This window comes from Salmo salar, chromosome 04, assembly GCF_965601325.2.
Source record: "Salmo salar chromosome 04, fSalSal1, whole genome shotgun sequence".
NCBI lineage: Eukaryota > Metazoa > Chordata > Actinopteri > Salmoniformes > Salmonidae > Salmo > Salmo salar.
The window spans coordinates 4,910,001-4,927,639 of NC_138294.1; the positions used below are offsets into that span (position 1 = coordinate 4,910,001).

General features: G+C 46.6%; 1 protein-coding gene across 1 annotated transcript in view; it reads left to right on the top strand.

The window, feature by feature from the left end:
- LOC106595792 (uncharacterized) overlaps window positions 1-16,327 on the top strand; it is a 20,878-nt gene extending 4,551 nt beyond the window's left edge. Inside the window, exons 2-3 of the mRNA XM_082974027.1 lie at window positions 9,543-9,654; window positions 9,837-16,327. Of these exons, the coding sequence (XP_082830153.1) occupies window positions 9,555-9,654; window positions 9,837-13,024 (3,288 nt within the window). The 5' untranslated portion in view covers window positions 9,543-9,554 and the 3' untranslated portion in view covers window positions 13,025-16,327. The remainder of the gene's footprint in view (window positions 1-9,542; window positions 9,655-9,836) is intronic.
- Window positions 16,328-17,639: the final 1,312 nt, after the last annotated feature.

Below are 17,639 nucleotides of genomic sequence, written 5' to 3' on the forward strand. Positions count from 1 at the left end.
TGACTAGGTATCCCCCCTTTCCAACTGACTAGGTATCCCCCTTTCCCTTTCCAACTGACTAGGTATCCCCCCTTTCCCTTTCCAACTGACTAGGTATCCCCCTTTCCAACTGACTAGGTATCCCCCCTTTCCAACTGACTAGGTATCCCCCTTTCCCTTTCCAACTGACTAGGTATCCCCCCTTTCCCTTTCCAACTGACTAGGTATCCCCCCTTTCCCTTTCCAACTGACTAGGTATCCCCCCTTTCCCTTTCCAACTGACTAGGTATCCCCCTTTCCAACTGACTAGGTATCCCCCCTTTCCCAACTGACTAGGTATCCCCCATTTCCCTTTCCAACTGACTAGGTATCCCCCCTTTCCCTTTCCAACTGACTAGGTATCCCCCTTTCCCTGTACAACTGACTAGGTATCCCCCTTTCCAACTGACTAGGTATCCCCCCTTTCCCTTTCCAACTGACTAGGTATCCCCCCTTTCCCTTTCCAACTGACTAGGTATCCCCCCTTTCCCTTTCCAACTGACTAGGTATCCCCCCTTTCCCTTTCCAACTGACTAGGTATCCCCCTTTCCAACTGACTAGGTATCCCCCTTTCCCTTTCCAACTGACTAGATATCCCCCCTTTCCCTTTCCAACTGACTAGGTATCCCCCCTTTCCCTTTCCAACTGACTAGGTATCCCCCTTTCCAACTGACTAGGTATCCCCCTTTCCCTTTCCAACTGACTAGGTATCCCCCTTTCCCTTTCCAACTGACTAGGTATCCCCATTTCCCTTTCCAACTGACTAGGTATCCCCCTTTCCCTTCCCAACTGACTAGGTATCCCCATTTCCCTTTCCAACTGACTAGGTATCCCCCCTTTCCCTTTCCAACTGACTAGGTATCCCCCCTTTCCCTTTCCAACTGACTAGGTATCCCCCTTTCCAACTGACTAGGTATCCCCATTTCCCTTTCCAACTGACTAGGTATCCCCCTTTCCCTTCCCAACTGACTAGGTATCCCCCCTTTCCCTTTACAACTGACTAGGTATCCCCCCTTTCCCTTTCCAACTGACTAGGTATCCCCCCTTCCCTTTCCAACTGACTAGGTATCCCCCATTTCCCTTTACAACTGACTAGGTATCCCCCCTTTCCCTTTCCAACTGACTAGTTACCCCCCTTTCCCTTTCCAACTGACTAGGTATCCCTCCTTTCCCTTTCCAACTGACTAGGTATCCCCCCTTTCCCTTTCCAACTGACTAGGTATCCCCCATTTCCCTTTCCAACTGACTAGGTATCCCCCCTTTCCAACTGACTAGGTATCCCCATTTCCCTTTCCAACTGACTAGGTATCCCCCATTTCCCTTTCCAACTGACTAGGTATCCCCCCTTTCCAACTGACTAGGTATCCCCATTTCCCTTTCCAACTGACTAGGTATCCCCCATTTCCCTTTCCAACTGACTAGGTATCCCCCCTTTCCAACTGACTAGGTATCCCCCCTTTCCCTTTCCAACTGACTAGGTATCCCCCCTTTCCCTTTCCAACTGACTAGGTATCCCCCCTTTCCCTTTCCAACTGACTAGGTATCCCCCATTTCCCTTTCCAACTGACTAGGTATCCCCCTTTCCCTTTCCAACTGACTAGGTATCCCCCATTTCCCTTTCCAAATGACTAGGTATCCCCCCTTTCCCTTTCCAACTGACTAGGTATCCCCCCTTTCCAACTGACTAGGTATCCCCCCTTTCCCTTTCCAACTGACTAGGTATCCCCCATTTCCCTTTCCAACTGACTAGGTATCCCCATTTCCCTTTCCAACTGACTAGGTATCCCCATTTCCCTTTCCAACTGAATAGGTATCCCCCATTTCCCTTTCCAACTGACTAGGTATCCCCATTTCCCTTTCCAACTGACTAGGTATCCCCATTTCCCTTTCCAACTGACTAGGTATCCCCCCTTTCCCTTTCCAACTGACTAGGTATCCCCCCCTTCCCTTTCCAACTGACTAGGTATCCCCCATTTCCCTTTCCAACTGACTAGGTATCCCCATTTCCCTTTCCAACTGACTAGGTATCCCCCCTTTCCCTTTCCAACTGACTAGGTATCCCCCATTTCCCTTTCCAACTGACTAGGTATCCCCCTTTCCCTTTCCAACTGACTAGGTATCCCCCATTTCCCTTTCCAAATGACTAGGTATCCCCCCTTTCCCTTTCCAACTGACTAGGTATCCCCCCTTTCCAACTGACTAGGTATCCCCCCTTTCCCTTTCCAACTGACTAGGTATCCCCCATTTCCCTTTCCAACTGACTAGGTATCCCCATTTCCCTTTCCAACTGACTAGGTATCCCCATTTCCCTTTCCAACTGAATAGGTATCCCCATTTCCCTTTCCAACTGACTAGGTATCCCCATTTCCCTTTCCAACTGACTAGGTATCCCCATTTCCCTTTCCAACTGACTAGGTATCCCCCCTTTCCCTTTCCAACTGACTAGGTATCCCCCCCTTCCCTTTCCAACTGACTAGGTATCCCCATTTCACTTTCCAACTGACTAGGTATCCCCATTTCCCTTTCCAACTGACTAGGTATCCCCATTTCCCTTTCCAAATGACTAGGTATCCCCATTTCCCTTCCCAACTGACTAGGTATCCCCCATTTCCCTTTCCAACTGACTAGGTATCCCCATTTCCCTTTCCAACTGACTAGGTATCCCCATTTCCCTTTCCAACTGACTAGGTATCCCCATTTCCCTTTCCAACTGACTAGGTATCCCCATTTCCCTTTCCAACTGACTAGGTATCCCCATTTCCCTTTCCAACTGACTAGGTATCCCCCCTTTCCAACTGACTAGGTATCCCCATTTCCCTTTCCAACTGACTAGGTATCCCCATTTCCCTTTCCAACTGACTAGGTATCCCCATTTCCCTTTCCAACTGACTAGGTATCCCCATTTCCCTTTCCAACTGACTAGGTATCCCCCCTTTCCCTTTCCAACTGACTAGGTATCCCCCATTTCCCTTTCCAACTGACTAGGTATCCCCATTTCCCTTTCCAACTGACTAGGTATCCCCCCTTTCCAACTGACTAGGTATCCCCCCTTTCCAACTGACTAGGTATCCCCCTTTCCCTTTCCAACTGACTAGGTATCCCCATTTCCCTTTCCAACTGACTAGGTATCCCCCCTTTCCAACTGACTAGGTATCCTCCCTTTCCCTTTCCAACTGACTAGGTATCCCCCCTTTCCCTTTCCAACTGACTAGGTATCCCCCCTTTCCCTTTCCAACTGACTAGGTATCCCCCATTTTCCTTTCCAACTGACTAGGTATCCCCCTTTCCCTTTCCAACTGACTAGGTATCCCCCCTTTCCCTTTCCAACTGACTAGGTATCCCCCCTTTCCCTTTCCAACTGACTAGGTATCCCCCCTTTCCAACTGACTAGGTATCCCCATTTCCCTTTCCAACTGACTAGGTATCCCCCCTTTCCAACTGACTAGGTATCCCCCCTTTCCCTTTCCAACTGACTAGGTATCCCCATTTCCCTTTCCAACTGACTAGGTATCCCCATTTCCCTTTCCAACTGACTAGGTATCCCCATTTCCCTTTCCAACTGACTAGGTATCCCCCTTTCCCTTTCCAACTGACTAGGTATCCCCCCTTTCCCTTTCCAACTGACTAGGTATCCCCCCTTTCCAACTGACTAGGTATCCCCCCTTTCCCTTTCCAACTGACTAGGTATCCCCCCTTTCCCTTTCCAACTGACTAGGTATCCCCCTTTCCCTTTCCAACTGACTAGGTATCCCCCCTTTCCCTTTCCAACTGACTAGGTATCCCCCCTTTCCCTTTCCAACTGACTAGGTATCCCCCCTTTCCCTTTCCAACTGACTAGGTATCCCCCCTTTCCAACTGACTAGGTATCCCCCTTTCCCTTTCCAACTGACTAGGTATCCCCCCTTTCCCTTTCCAACTGACTAGGTATCCCCCCTTTCCCTTTCCAACTGACTAGGTATCCCCCCTTTCCCTTTCCAACTGACTAGGTATCCCCCCTTTCCAACTGACTAGGTATCCCCCTTTCCCTTTCCAACTGACTAGGTATCCCCCTTTCCCTGTACAACTGACTAGGTATCCCCCTTTCCAACTGACTAGGTATCCCCCCTTTCCCTTTCCAACTGACTAGGTATCCCCCCTTTCCCTTTCCAACTGACTAGGTATCCCCCTTTCCAACTGACTAGGTATCCCCCCTTTCCCTTTCCAACTGACTAGGTATCCCCCCCTTCCCTTTCCAACTGACTAGGTATCCCCCATTTCCCTTTACAACTGACTAGGTATCCCCATTTCCCTTTCCAACTGACTAGGTATCCCCCTTTCCCTTCCCAACTGACTAGGTATCCCCCCTTTCCCTTTACAACTGACTAGGTATCCCCCCTTTCCCTTTCCAACTGACTAGGTATCCCCCCTTTCCCTTTCCAACTGACTAGGTATCCCCCATTTCCCTTTACAACTGACTAGGTATCCCCCCTTTCCCTTTCCAACTGACTAGTTACCCCCCTTTCCCTTTCCAACTGACTAGGTATCCCTCCTTTCCCTTTCCAACTGACTAGGTATCCCCCCTTTCCCTTTCCAACTGACTAGGTATCCCCCATTTCCCTTTCCAACTGACTAGGTATCCCCCCTTTCCAACTGACTAGGTATCCCCATTTCCCTTTCCAACTGACTAGGTATCCCCCATTTCCCTTTCCAACTGACTAGGTATCCCCCCTTTCCAACTGACTAGGTATCCCCCCTTTCCCTTTCCAACTGACTAGGTATCCCCCCTTTCCCTTTCCAACTGACTAGGTATCCCCCCTTTCCCTTTCCAACTGACTAGGTATCCCCCATTTCCCTTTCCAACTGACTAGGTATCCCCCATTTCCCTTTCCAACTGACTAGGTATCCCCATTTCCCTTTCCAACTGACTAGGTATCCCCATTTCCCTTTCCAACTGACTAGGTATCCCCATTTCCCTTTCCAACTGACTAGGTATCCCCCCTTTCCCTTTCCAACTGACTAGGTATCCCCATTTCCCTTTCCAACTGACTAGGTATCCCCATTTCCCTTTCCAACTGACTAGGTATCCCCATTTCCCTTTCCAACTGACTAGGTATCCCCCCTTTCCCTTTCCAACTGACTAGGTATCCCCCCTTTCCCTTTCCAACTGACTAGGTATCCCCCCTTTCCAACTGACTAGGTATCCCCATTTCCCTTTCCAACTGACTAGGTATCCCCCCTTTCCAACTGACTAGGTATCCCCATTTCCCTTTCCAACTGACTAGGTATCCCCCATTTCCCTTTCCAACTGACTAGGTATCCCCATTTCCCTTTCCCAATAACTGGAAGCATGTAACTGTATTTCCTAGAAGGTTGTTGTCTTGGGCACCTGGAGGTTCAGCAGTGTGACCCAATCAGCAATTTCCCTGTATGTATCCAGTGAAAAGGATGTGTCTTCTCAGGTTTTGGCCTGCCATATGAGTTCTGTTATACTTACAGACACCATTCAAACAGTTTTAGAAACTTCAGAGTGTTTTCTATCCAAATCTACTAATAATATGCAAATATCTGACTCTGGGCCCGAGTATTAGGCTGTTTACTCTGGGCACGCTTTTCATCCGAAATCGAAAATACTGCCCCCTATACCTTGACAGGTTAAACAGCAAGTGGTGGTTCTTCTATCAGTCACGACAGCTCCACCTGCTGGCAGGTTTGGAAAAGCTCCATGAGTTTAGATCCACTCACCGTCCATTTCTTTTGGCTCCATCCTCCCGTTTCTTCTGGCACACTGTCAGAGGTTGATCTCTTGCTGGAGGCGGAGTTCGCAAGGCACAAAATCAAGATCATCAATGACCTCAGGCACCCCGAGCCACGGCCTGTTCACCCTGCTACCATCTAGAAGATCATCAAGGACCTCAGCCACCCCGAGCCACAGTCTGTTCACCCCTCTACCATCTAGAAGATCATCAAGGACCTCAGCCACCCGAGCCACAGTCTGTTCACCCCTCTACCATCTAGAAGATCATCAAGGACCTCAGCCACCCGAGCCACGGCCTGTTCACCCCTCTACCATCTAGAAGATCATCAAGGACCTCAGCCACCCCGAGCCACGGCCTGTTCACCCCGCTACCATCTAGAAGATCATCAAGGACCTCAGCCACCCCAAGCCACAGCCTGTTCACCCCTCTACCATCTAGAAGATCATCAAGGACCTCAGCCACCCCAAGCCACAGCCTGTTCACCCCTCTACCATCTAGAAGATCATCAAGGACCTCAGCCACCCGAGCCACAGTCTGTTCACCCCTCTACCATCTAGAAGATCATCAAGGACCTCAGCCACCCCAAGCCACAGTCTGTTCACCCCTCTACCATCTAGAAGATCATCAAGGACCTCAGCCACCCCGAGCCACAGCCTGTTCACCCGCTACCATCTAGAAGATCATCAAGGACCTCAGCCACCCCGAGCCACAGTCTGTTCACCCCTCTACCATCTAGAAGATCATCAAGGACCTCAGCCACCCGAGCCACAGTCTGTTCACCCCTCTACCATCTAGAAGATCATCAAGGACCTCAGCCACCCGAGCCACGGCCTGTTCACCCCTCTACCATCTAGAAGATCATCAAGGACCTCAGCCACCCCGAGCCACGGCCTGTTCACCCCGCTACCATCTAGAAGATCATCAAGGACCTCAGCCACCCCAAGCCACAGCCTGTTCACCCCTCTACCATCTAGAAGATCATCAAGGACCTCAGCCACCCCAAGCCACAGCCTGTTCACCCCTCTACCATCTAGAAGATCATCAAGGACCTCAGCCACCCGAGCCACAGTCTGTTCACCCCTCTACCATCTAGAAGATCATCAAGGACCTCAGCCACCCCAAGCCACAGTCTGTTCACCCCTCTACCATCTAGAAGATCATCAAGGACCTCAGCCACCCCGAGCCACAGCCTGTTCACCCGCTACCATCTAGAAGATCATCAAGGACCTCAGCCACCCCGAGCCACGGCCTGTTCACCCCGCTACCATCTAGAAGATCATCAAGGACCTCAGCCACCCCGAGCCACAGCCTGTTCACCCCTCTACCATCTAGAAGATCATCAAGGACCTCAGCCACCCGAGCCACGGCCTGTTCACCCCTCTACCATCTAGAAGGAGGAGACAGTACAATAACATCAAAGCTGGGACAGAGAGACTGAAAAACAGCTTCTACCTCAAGGCCATCAGACTGTTAAATAGTCACCATTAGCCAGCCTCCACCCAGTACCCTGCCATGAACTTTAGTCCCTGTTAACAGTCGGCTACCACCTGGTACTCTACCCTGCACCTTAGAGACTGCTGCCCTATGAGTCATTGAACAATGGTCACTTTAATCATGTTTACATACTGTTTTACCCACTTCACATATACGCTGCCGGACAAAAGTTTTAGAACACCTACTCATTCAAGGGTTTTTCATTATTTTTAAACTATTTTCTACATTGTAGAATAATAGTGAAGACATCAAACCTATGAAATACCACAGATGGAATCATGTAGTAACCAAAAAAAGTGTTAAACAAATCAAAATATATTTTAGATTCTTTTGAAGTAGCCACCCTTTGTCTTGATGACAGCTTTGCACACACTTTTACAGTGATGAGTGGACACATTTATCATATGGGAGGTCCTGGTAATTGAACCCACTACCCTAGTGATACCAATGCCATGCTCTACCAACTGAGATACTGGACAAAGGACCAACATTAAAACATGTGATTTTACATTTGATTACAAGGATTTGGGATCCTTGGCAAATCTCTGGGATCGCAGATAAATTATATAGTTGTAGGCTCTGATCAAGTCGTCGTAGGTTGCATTAAAATGAGCAGGTCAAAGACTTTCATTTTCAAGCCAATGGGCGCGTTCAAGAGCGAATGACATGGCTTGTGGTGCTGGTGAGGGCGTGGTAGGAGGGTTGGCCCCTGACAGCACCACAGGGTGCCAATAATTTTGATACCTGTCTTGTTAACCTGTTGGGGATAGGGGGCAGTATTTGCACGGCCGGATAAAAAACGTACCCGATTTAATCTGGTTACTACTCCTGCCCAGTAACTAGAATATGCATATAATTATTGGCTTTGGATAGAAAACACCCTAAAGTTTCTAAAACTGAATGGTGTCTGTGAGTATAACAGACCTCATATGGCAGGCAAAAACCTGAGAAGATTCCTTACAGGAAATGGCCTGTCTGACCATTCCTTGAGCTTCTTGACTCTGTTTATTGAAGACTGAGGATCTTTGCCGTAACGTGACACTTCCTACGGCTCCCATGGGCTCTCAGAAGGCGGGAAAAAGCTGAACGATGTAATTCCAGCCCCAGGCTGAAACACATTTAGCGCGTTTGGATGGTGGTCGATCAGAGGGACATCAGACTGAGGCTCGTGCACGAGGGGATCCCATGCTTTTACTTTCTCTCTCTTTGTACTAAAAGACGATTTTCCCGGCCGGAATATTATCGCTTTTTTTATGAGAAAAATGGCATAAAAATTGATGTTTAAACAGCGGTTGACATGCTTCGAAGTACGGTAATGGAATATTTAGACATTTTTTTTTTGTCACGAAATGCGTCGTGCTCATCACCCTTATTTACCCTTTCGGATAGTGTCTTGAACGCACGAACAAAACGCCGCTGTTTGGATATAACAATGGATTATTTGGGACCAAACCAACATTTGTTATTGAAGTAGAAGTCCTGGGAGTGCATTCTGATGAAGAACAGCAAAGGTAATAACATTTTTCTTATAGTAAATCTGACTTTGGTGAGTGCTAAACTTGCTGGGTGTCTAAATAGCTAGCCCTGTGATGCCCGGCTATCTACTTAGAATATTGCAAAATGTGCTTTCACCGAAAAGCTATTTTAAATCGGACATAGCGAGTGCATAGAGGAGTTCTGTATCTATAATTCTTAAAATAATTGTTATGTTTTTTTGTGAACGTTTATCGTGAGTAATTTAGTAAAATCCCCGGAAGTGTTCGGTGGGAATGCTAGTCACATGCTAGTCACCTGCTAATGTAAAAAGCTGGTTTTTGATATAAATATGAACTTGATTGAACAAAACATGCATGTATTGTATAACATAATGTCCTAAGATTGTCATCTGATGAAGATCATCAAAGGTTAGTGCTGCATTTAGCTGTGGTTTGGGTTTATGTGACATTATATGCTAGCTTGAAAAAAATGGGTGTCTGATTATTTCTGGCTGGGTACTCTGCTGACATAATCTAATGTTTTGCTTTCGTTGTAACTGATTCTTCTTTTAATTTTATATCAATATTTTTAAAAGGTGACGGCATCATGTTATTCTGTTTGTTTTGTTCTGACCACCAGTGGACTGAACTCAAGCAGTGAGGCATCATGTTATTCTGTTTGTTGTATTCTGACCACCAGTGGACTGAACTCAAGCAGTGAGGCATCATGTTATTCTGTTTGTTGTATTCTGACCACCAGTGGACTGAACTCAAGCAGTGATGCATCATGTTATTCTGTTTGTTTTGTTCTGACCACCAGTGACTTCCTACTATGGATCTTTGCTCAAACGGAACCTTGACTCTCGCAGCACTGGGACGGCCCTTCTCCCTGGGAATGCTGTATGACTGTCGCAATGATCACCTCATTCCAGGTAGCACGCTTGCTCACTACTCAGTCAGTCAGTCAGTCAGTCAGTCAGTCAGTCAGTCAGTCAGTCAGTCAGTCAGTCAGTCAGTCAGTCAGTCAGTCAGTCAGTCAGACAGTCAGTCAGTCAGTCATACCTAAACACAATGAAGTAACTGTTAGTGTTTGGTTTGTCTCCTCTGATTACAGGCCTGACTCTGTGGGACGAGGAAGCACTCAGAAGGGACATCATTACAACAGACAAGCCTTTCACCGACTTCAAAGTCATCACATCTGACTCTACAGCTGACAAATACTCTGTGTTAAATGTGAACGGTTCTCTCAAAGCAAGCTGTTTGGCAGGGCTGGTTAAGGTTGAGGGATCAGCTCAGTATTTGAAAGATGTTAAAGAGTCTCAGAATCAGGCGAGAGTCACACTTTGTTACACCACCACTAAGAAAAACACTCAACTGTCCATGAGCCACCTTGGGCAGGAACACATAAAGTACAAGGAGATGTTTAGCCAAGGCAAGGCTACACATGTGGTCACAGGTATACTTTATGGAGCAAATGCTTTCTTTGTGTTTGATCGTGAGGTCTCAAGTGACGAGGACCGTAAAGACATTGAGGCAAACTTTAAAGTGAAGCTTAATAGTGTTCCCTACGTTTCTATTGGGGGTGAGAGTGCTTTAGACATGAAGAACTCTTCTAAAACTGAAACCGAGAAGTTCTCTTGTAGATTCCATGGGGACGTTCTCCTGGAAAACAATCCTGTATCTTTTCAAGATGCCGTGGACACCTACAAAACCTTGCCTCAGAAGGTAGGTGAGGGGGTTCCTGTGCAAGTGAATCTACTTCCGTTAAAAGCCTTGGACCCCACTGCCGCCCAGATGGTTCGTCAGATCAGTGGAAGCTTAGTTGACAAATGGCAGACTGCGCTGGAAGACCTCAGTGAGCTGGAGATGAGATGCAACGATGCAATGAGAAGCAAGCCTGTAAAATACTTCAAGGAAATTGATGCCAAAGTGAAAACTTTCAAAAAACTGTGTTTCACAGAACATTTGAAGACTACTTTGGCGGACCTCCTTCCGTCTATTAGAGGGGGAGAAAAGGAAGAGAGGGTGTTGTCCGACTTCTTGAAAAAGCAGCGAGAGTTCCGTTTCAACAGCAACATCCTCAGTGAATGTATGGATCGCATTGAGAGAGAGATCAATGTGGTTGATCGGTTCCTAAGGATGATTACGGAGGACTACAGTCAGACGTGTTCCACCAAGATAGTCACATCGAAGAAGGAACTTGACAAAGAGGTCTTGAACCCAAAGGTGAAGCGTGTTGTATGTTTCACTTTCACCTCTCTGGGGTGCGAGGACCCTATCCTGTCAGCTTTGAATTCCCAAAGCTCTGAGAACACACAAGCCTTAGTTCCAGTTAAACCGGATCTGACAAGATGGTACCACTCTGATAACATATTTGATGACATAGACAAGCAAGCTGGACTTTTCAAAGATTTTGCAGAAGCTAACAAAGAAGACACACAAACACGTTTCCTCTTGGCCTCCATTCCCAACAAGGAACAAGAAGGAGCCAGCATTTACCTTTATGAGAACGGATCCAAAAGAAACGAGCATTTGGAGCCTCCATCTAAACCTGAGAAGCCCAGAGCATGTGACAGAACTCACAACAGTGTGACGCTGGAGTTGCTCCCTCCTGATAGGGGAGCCCATGACGTCATCCACTACCTGATTGAATACTGTATTGATGAGAAAGATGGATGGAGCAGCGAGAAGACATCTGAATCTGATGCAGCCTACACAGTGTCTGGACTGCTTCCCAGTACAGAGTACAAGTTCAAATACAGAGCCGTGTGTTCAGCAGGCCTTGGTCCAGACAGCGAGGTCAGTAACATCATCAGAACCTTTCCTTCATGCCCTCCCGGTAAGCCTGAAATCAAAGCCTACTCCTCTGAGCTCATGGTATGCTGTCCAATGCCGTCTGTGATTGGACAAGGGGTCAAGATTCAGAACTATGTGGTAGAACACAAAGAGGTGCCAACAGAAGAGAGTGAAGAGGAGGCAGAGTGGATGAAGAGATCTTCCAAAGACAATGTCTGCATCATTACCGGACTGCAGTCACTCACAAAGTACACAGTGAGAGTCAGATACAACTGTGGTGAAGCTGGAATCAGCAAGTGGAGCACACCAGTCATCATCGCCACCCTCTCAAAGACCACACGATTGGCTGACGATGTTAAAGAAAAGATTGAACTGAAGCTCTCTGGCTCGCCGTCTGTTTATGAGATCCCCATGGAGACGATACAGACGGTGGGTAAAATAGTCAGGCTCAGGTTTGGAGAGCAGAGTTCCAGGACTAGGAGGACAATCTATCTGGTGGGAGACAAAGACCAGGTAGTGACACTGATGATCAACTACATCCTGGGAGTTCAGTGGGAGAATGGGTTCCGTTTCAAGCTACCCCAAGTTAACAAGGAATCTACAATGATATATGAAATCAATTACCAGGATGGATTTCAGATCCCCTTCTCTCTCACTATTATCTATGATAGACACGAGAAGGGTAGTATTCTGGATTTGGACCAGATCAAGTTCAATGCTCTGTGCTTTGTGTGGGACGCGGCTGCGTTTAGGGATGTAGACTCTGAAGATTGTAAAGAAATGAAGAGATTGGAGAAGAAATGGAAGATGGTGAACCTGTTGACACATGCAGATGGAAGGCAACTCTTTAAACACATCGACACTGAGGACATTCCAGTTCACTTCAAGTTCAATCTGTCAGCGTTTACAGACCAAGCCAGGAGAAGCCATGATGATGGTGATGGAGCCATGATGAGGAGTCGCCATGACTTGATGAGGGAAATCGGTGAGATGAGGAGTACGGCATTACATTACACTGACATGATGTGGATGCTTCACCCTAAATGGATGATGATGGATGACCTTGACAGGATTTGGATGACGGTGATGATGATGGATCACCCTGAAATGATGATATTGATGATGGAGCACCCTAAGATGTGGGAGATGATGATGCGCAACCCTGACAGGATGAGGAGGATGGTGATTCGTCACCCTGAGATGATGGCGTTGATGGAGGAGCGCTTCCCTGACAAGATGAGGATGATGATGATAAACCACCCTGACCTGATGGAGTCGATGAAAAGTCATGATGGTGGTGCTGATGATGACTGTGATGGTGCTGATGATGATGGTGATGGTGGTGGTGGTGGTGGTAATGATGGTGATGACCATCCTCAGTTTGAGAAGATGTTCTGGGATGCAGATATGGGGAGTATGAAGAGGTTTTTCAATACCTTGTTGAAAATGGAGAGTTCATGTTCGCTGGAAGACATGTTTGTTTTAAAAGCAGACATATTGAGGTAATTTATTTAGCAGGGCAACCTCACCTTGTTATCTTCTTGGTGTCCATAAGGCAGAGAAGAGACCTCTCCACTTTTGACCATCTGAAGGCTATTGGCCCTTCATTTCCTTTAGTTTCCTTCTACTGTTCTACTGTTCTCCTGTTCTACTGTTCTAGTGTTCTACTGTTCTACTGTTCTACTGTTCTAGTGTTCTCCTGTTCTCCTGTTCTCCTGTTCTCCTGTTCTCCTGTTCTACTGTTCTCCTGTTCTACTGTTCTCCTGTTCTCCTGTTCTCCTGTTCTCCTGTTCTACTGTTCTCCTGTTCTCCTGTTCTCCTGTTCTCCTGTTCTACTGTTCTACTGTTCTCCTGTTCTCCTGTTCTCCTGTTCTCCTGTTCTCCTGTTCTCCTGTTCTACTGTTCTACTGTTCTCCTGTTCTCCTGTTCTACTGTTCTACTGTTCTCCTGTTCTACTGTTCTACTATTCTCACAAGTCCAGCCAGGTGTTGTCTGTCTCAGAGATGTTCCCTTCTGGAGTCCAGCCAGGTGTTGTCTGTCTCAGAGATGTTCCCTTCTGGAGTCCAGCCAGGTGTTGTCTGTCTCAGAGATGTTTCCTTCTGGTGTCCAGCCAGGTGTTGTCTGTCTCAGAGATGTTCCCTTCTGGAGTCCAGCCAGGTGTTGTCTGTCTCAGAGATGTTCTCTTCTTCATACTGCAGAACCATCCATCTCCATCATCATAATGTAACGGGTGACCTCTTCAATGTGTCGTACCCGTCATGGAAAACCTTAGACCGCCATTTTGTTTGAGTGTTGGTGATTAATTTAGTCTGTTTAACTGTAAGGCTGATTTTAAGAAGGGAGATTGACAAGTTGAAATGGTCAGATAGTAACCCTTGCTCCTGTTAACTCTCTACCTATCTGTTTAAAAGGATACTTTGGGATTTAGGCAATGAGGCCTTTTATCTACTGACCCAGAGGCTGATGAGGTCCTTTATCTACTGACCCAGAGTCAGATGAACTCCTTTATCTACTGACCCAGAGTCAGATGAACTCCTTTATCTACTGACCCAGAGTCAGATGAACTCCTTTATCTACTGACCCAGAGTCAGATGAACTCCTTTATCTACTGACCCAGAGTCAGATGAGGTCCTTTATCTACTGACCCAGAGTCAGATGAGGCCCTTTATCTACTGACCCAGAGTCAGATGAGGCCCTTTATCTACTGACCCAGAGTCAGATGAGGTCCTTTATCTACTGACCCAGAGTCAGATGAGGTCCTTTATCTACTGACCCAGAGTCAGATGAACTCCTTTATCTACTGACCCAGAGTCAGATGAGGTCCTTTATCTACTGACCCAGAGTCAGATGATCCCCTTTATCTACTGACCCAGAGTCAGATGAGGTCCTTTATCTACTGACCCAGAGTCAGATGAACTCCTTTATCTACTGACCCAGAGTCAGATGAACTCCTTTATCTACTGACCCAGAGTCAGATGAACTCCTTTATCTACTGACCCAGAGTCAGATGAACTCCTTTATCTACTGACCCAGAGTCAGATGAACTCCTTTATCTACTGACCCAGAGTCAGATTAACTCCTTTATCTACTGACCCAGAGTCAGATGAACTCCTTTATCTACTGACCCAGAGGCTGATGAACTCCTTTATCTACTGACGCAGAGGCTGATGAACTCCTTTATCTACTGACCCAGAGTCAGATGAGGTCCTTTATCTACTGACCCAGAGTCAGATGAACTCCTTTATCTACTGACCCAGAGTCAGATGAACTCCTTTATCTACTGACCCAGAGTCAGATGAACTCCTTTATCTACTGACCCAGAGTCAGATTAACTCCTTTATCTACTGACCCAGAGTCAGATGAACTCCTTTATCTACTGACCCAGAGTCAGATGAACTCCTTTATCTACTGACCCAGAGGATGATGAACTCCTTTATCTACTGACCCAGAGTCAGATGAACTCCTTTATCAACTGACCCAGAGTCAGATGAACTCCTTTATCTACTGACCCAGAGTCAGATGAGGTCCTTTATCTACTGACCCAGAGTCAGATGAACTCCTTTATCTACTGACCCAGAGTCAGATGAACTCCTTTATCTACTGACCCAGAGTCAGATGAGGTCCTTTATCTACTGACCCAGAGTCAGATGAACTCCTTTATCTACTGACCCAGAGGCTGATGAACTCCTTTATCTACTGACCCAGAGTCAGATGAGGTCCTTTATCTACTGACCCAGAGTCAGATGAGGTCCTTTATCTACTGACCCAGAGTCAGATGAACTCCTTTATCTACTGACCCAGAGTCAGATGAGGTCCTTTATCTACTGACCCAGAGTCAGATGAACTGCCATAGACTTCCAGTTATTGCTCTAACACTAGTATCTAACTTCCTACATTCTGGACACAGAGACATAAAAATGGCATCAACGAGTTCAACTGACTCTGGGTAAATAGATAAAGGTCTCATTGCCAAAATCCTGAAGTTTCTCTTTAAGAATTATATCTTATTATTATATTTACATCACTGTGTTCTAGAATGGTATCTTATTGTTTTATTTACATCACTGTGTTCTAGAATCATATCTTATTGTTTTATTTACATCACCGTGTTCTAGACATGCATATCTTATTGTTTTATTTACATCACTGTGTTCTAGAATGATATCTTATTATTTTATTTACATCACCGTGTTCTAGAGTGATTTATTATTATTTTGCTTTATATTTTATTTACATCACTGTGTTCTAGAATGGTTACATCCAATATTCTATTGACTTATCACTATGATCTGTATATTACCTTTAAGACAGAGGGAACCATATGTGTTGTATGTTACTGTACCTTTAAGACAGAGGGAACCACATGTGTTGTATGTTACTGTGCCTTTAAGACAGAGGGAACCATATGTGTTGCATGTTACTGTACCTTTAAGACAGAGGGAACCATATGTGTTGTATGTTACTGTACCTTTAAGACAGAGGGAACCACTATGTGTTGTATGTTACTGTACCTTTAAGACAGAGGGAACCATATGTGTTGTATGTTACTGTGCCTTTAAGACAGAGGGAACCATATGTGTTGTTCTGATCCTGTGAGTTATGTTGACTATATGTTTTCATTTAAACCATGTAGGCTTTTATAAACCCACCTTCCCCCTTTCTGACTGCAACTCCTTCCTGAGCTTCAGTTCATATCATGTGTTTAATAGCGTTAAAGAGATCATTGGAACTGATTCAAAATAATAATTAACCTAAAAAGTAAAATAAATTAATGTTATGTTATAACTAATAAATCAACAAAACTTTCAATGCTGTTGTCTTTATTTCCATGTTCCCCCTGTTCCACCTGTTCCACCTGTTCCCCGTTCCCCCTGTTCCCCCTGTTCCCCGTTCCCCTGTTCCCCCTGTTCCCCCTGTTCCCCGTTCCCCCTGTTCCCCCTGTTCCCCCTGTTCCCCTGTTCCCCTGTTCCCCCTGTTCCCCCTGTTCCCCCTGTTCCCCTGTTCCCCTGTTCCCCCTGTTCCACCTGTTCCCCTGTTCCCCCTGTTCCCCCTGTTCCACCTGTTCCCCGTTCCCCCTGTTCCCCCTGTTCCCCCTGTTCACCCCTGTTCCCCGTTCCCCTGTTCCCCCTGTTCCCCCTGTTCCCCCTGTTCCCCGTGTTCCCCTGTTCCCCCTGTTCCCCCTGTTCCTCCTGTTCCCCCTGTTCCCCCTGTTCCCCCTGTTCCCCCTGTTCCCCCTGTTCCCCCTGTTCCTCCTGTTCCCCCTGTTCCACCTGTTCCCCCTGTTCCCCCTGTTCCTCCCTGTTCCCCCTGTTCCTCCTGTTCCCCCTGTTCCCCCTGTTCCTCCTGTTCCCCCTGTTCCACCTGTTCCCCCTGTTCCCCCTGTTCCCCCTGTCCCCCCTGTTCCTGAGGTGTCTCTGAGGTATAAATGCATTAATAACTGTTACATCCATTAGCTTCTATTTTAAAGGTTTCAAACTAATACATTCAATAATATGTTAATGACAGAGATAATGAATGTGAAATCATTAAACAGTTGGTGATCAGATTATTTCAGGTGACATTATGGACATCAGTCTATAATTACCCTGCAGTTCTCTGTTTTCACCACTGGAGGGAGGAGTGTCATCAGTCTATAATAACCCTGCAGTTCTCTGTTTTCACCACTGGAGGGAGGACGTGACATCAGTCTATAATAACCCTGCAGTTCTCTGTTTTCACCACTGGAGGGAGGACGTGACATCAGTCTATAATAACCCTGCAGTTCTCTGTTTTCACCACTGGAGGGAGGACGTGACATCAGTCTATAATAACCCTGCAGTTCTCTGTTTTCACCACTGGAGGGAGGATGTGACATCAGTCTATAATAACCCTGCAGTTCTCTGTTTTCACCACTGGAGGGAGGACGTGACATCAGTCTATAATAACCCTGCAGTTCTCTGTTTTCACCACTGGAGGGAGGACATGACATCAGTCTATAATAACCCTGCAGTTCTCTGTTTTCACCACTGGAGGGAGGACATGAAATCAGCCTAGAGTAACACAACATGACAATCATGGCTCAGAGTAATATGCCTCAAATGTCTGGCCTAGTACCAAATCAACCCCTAGACACTAGTCTGGC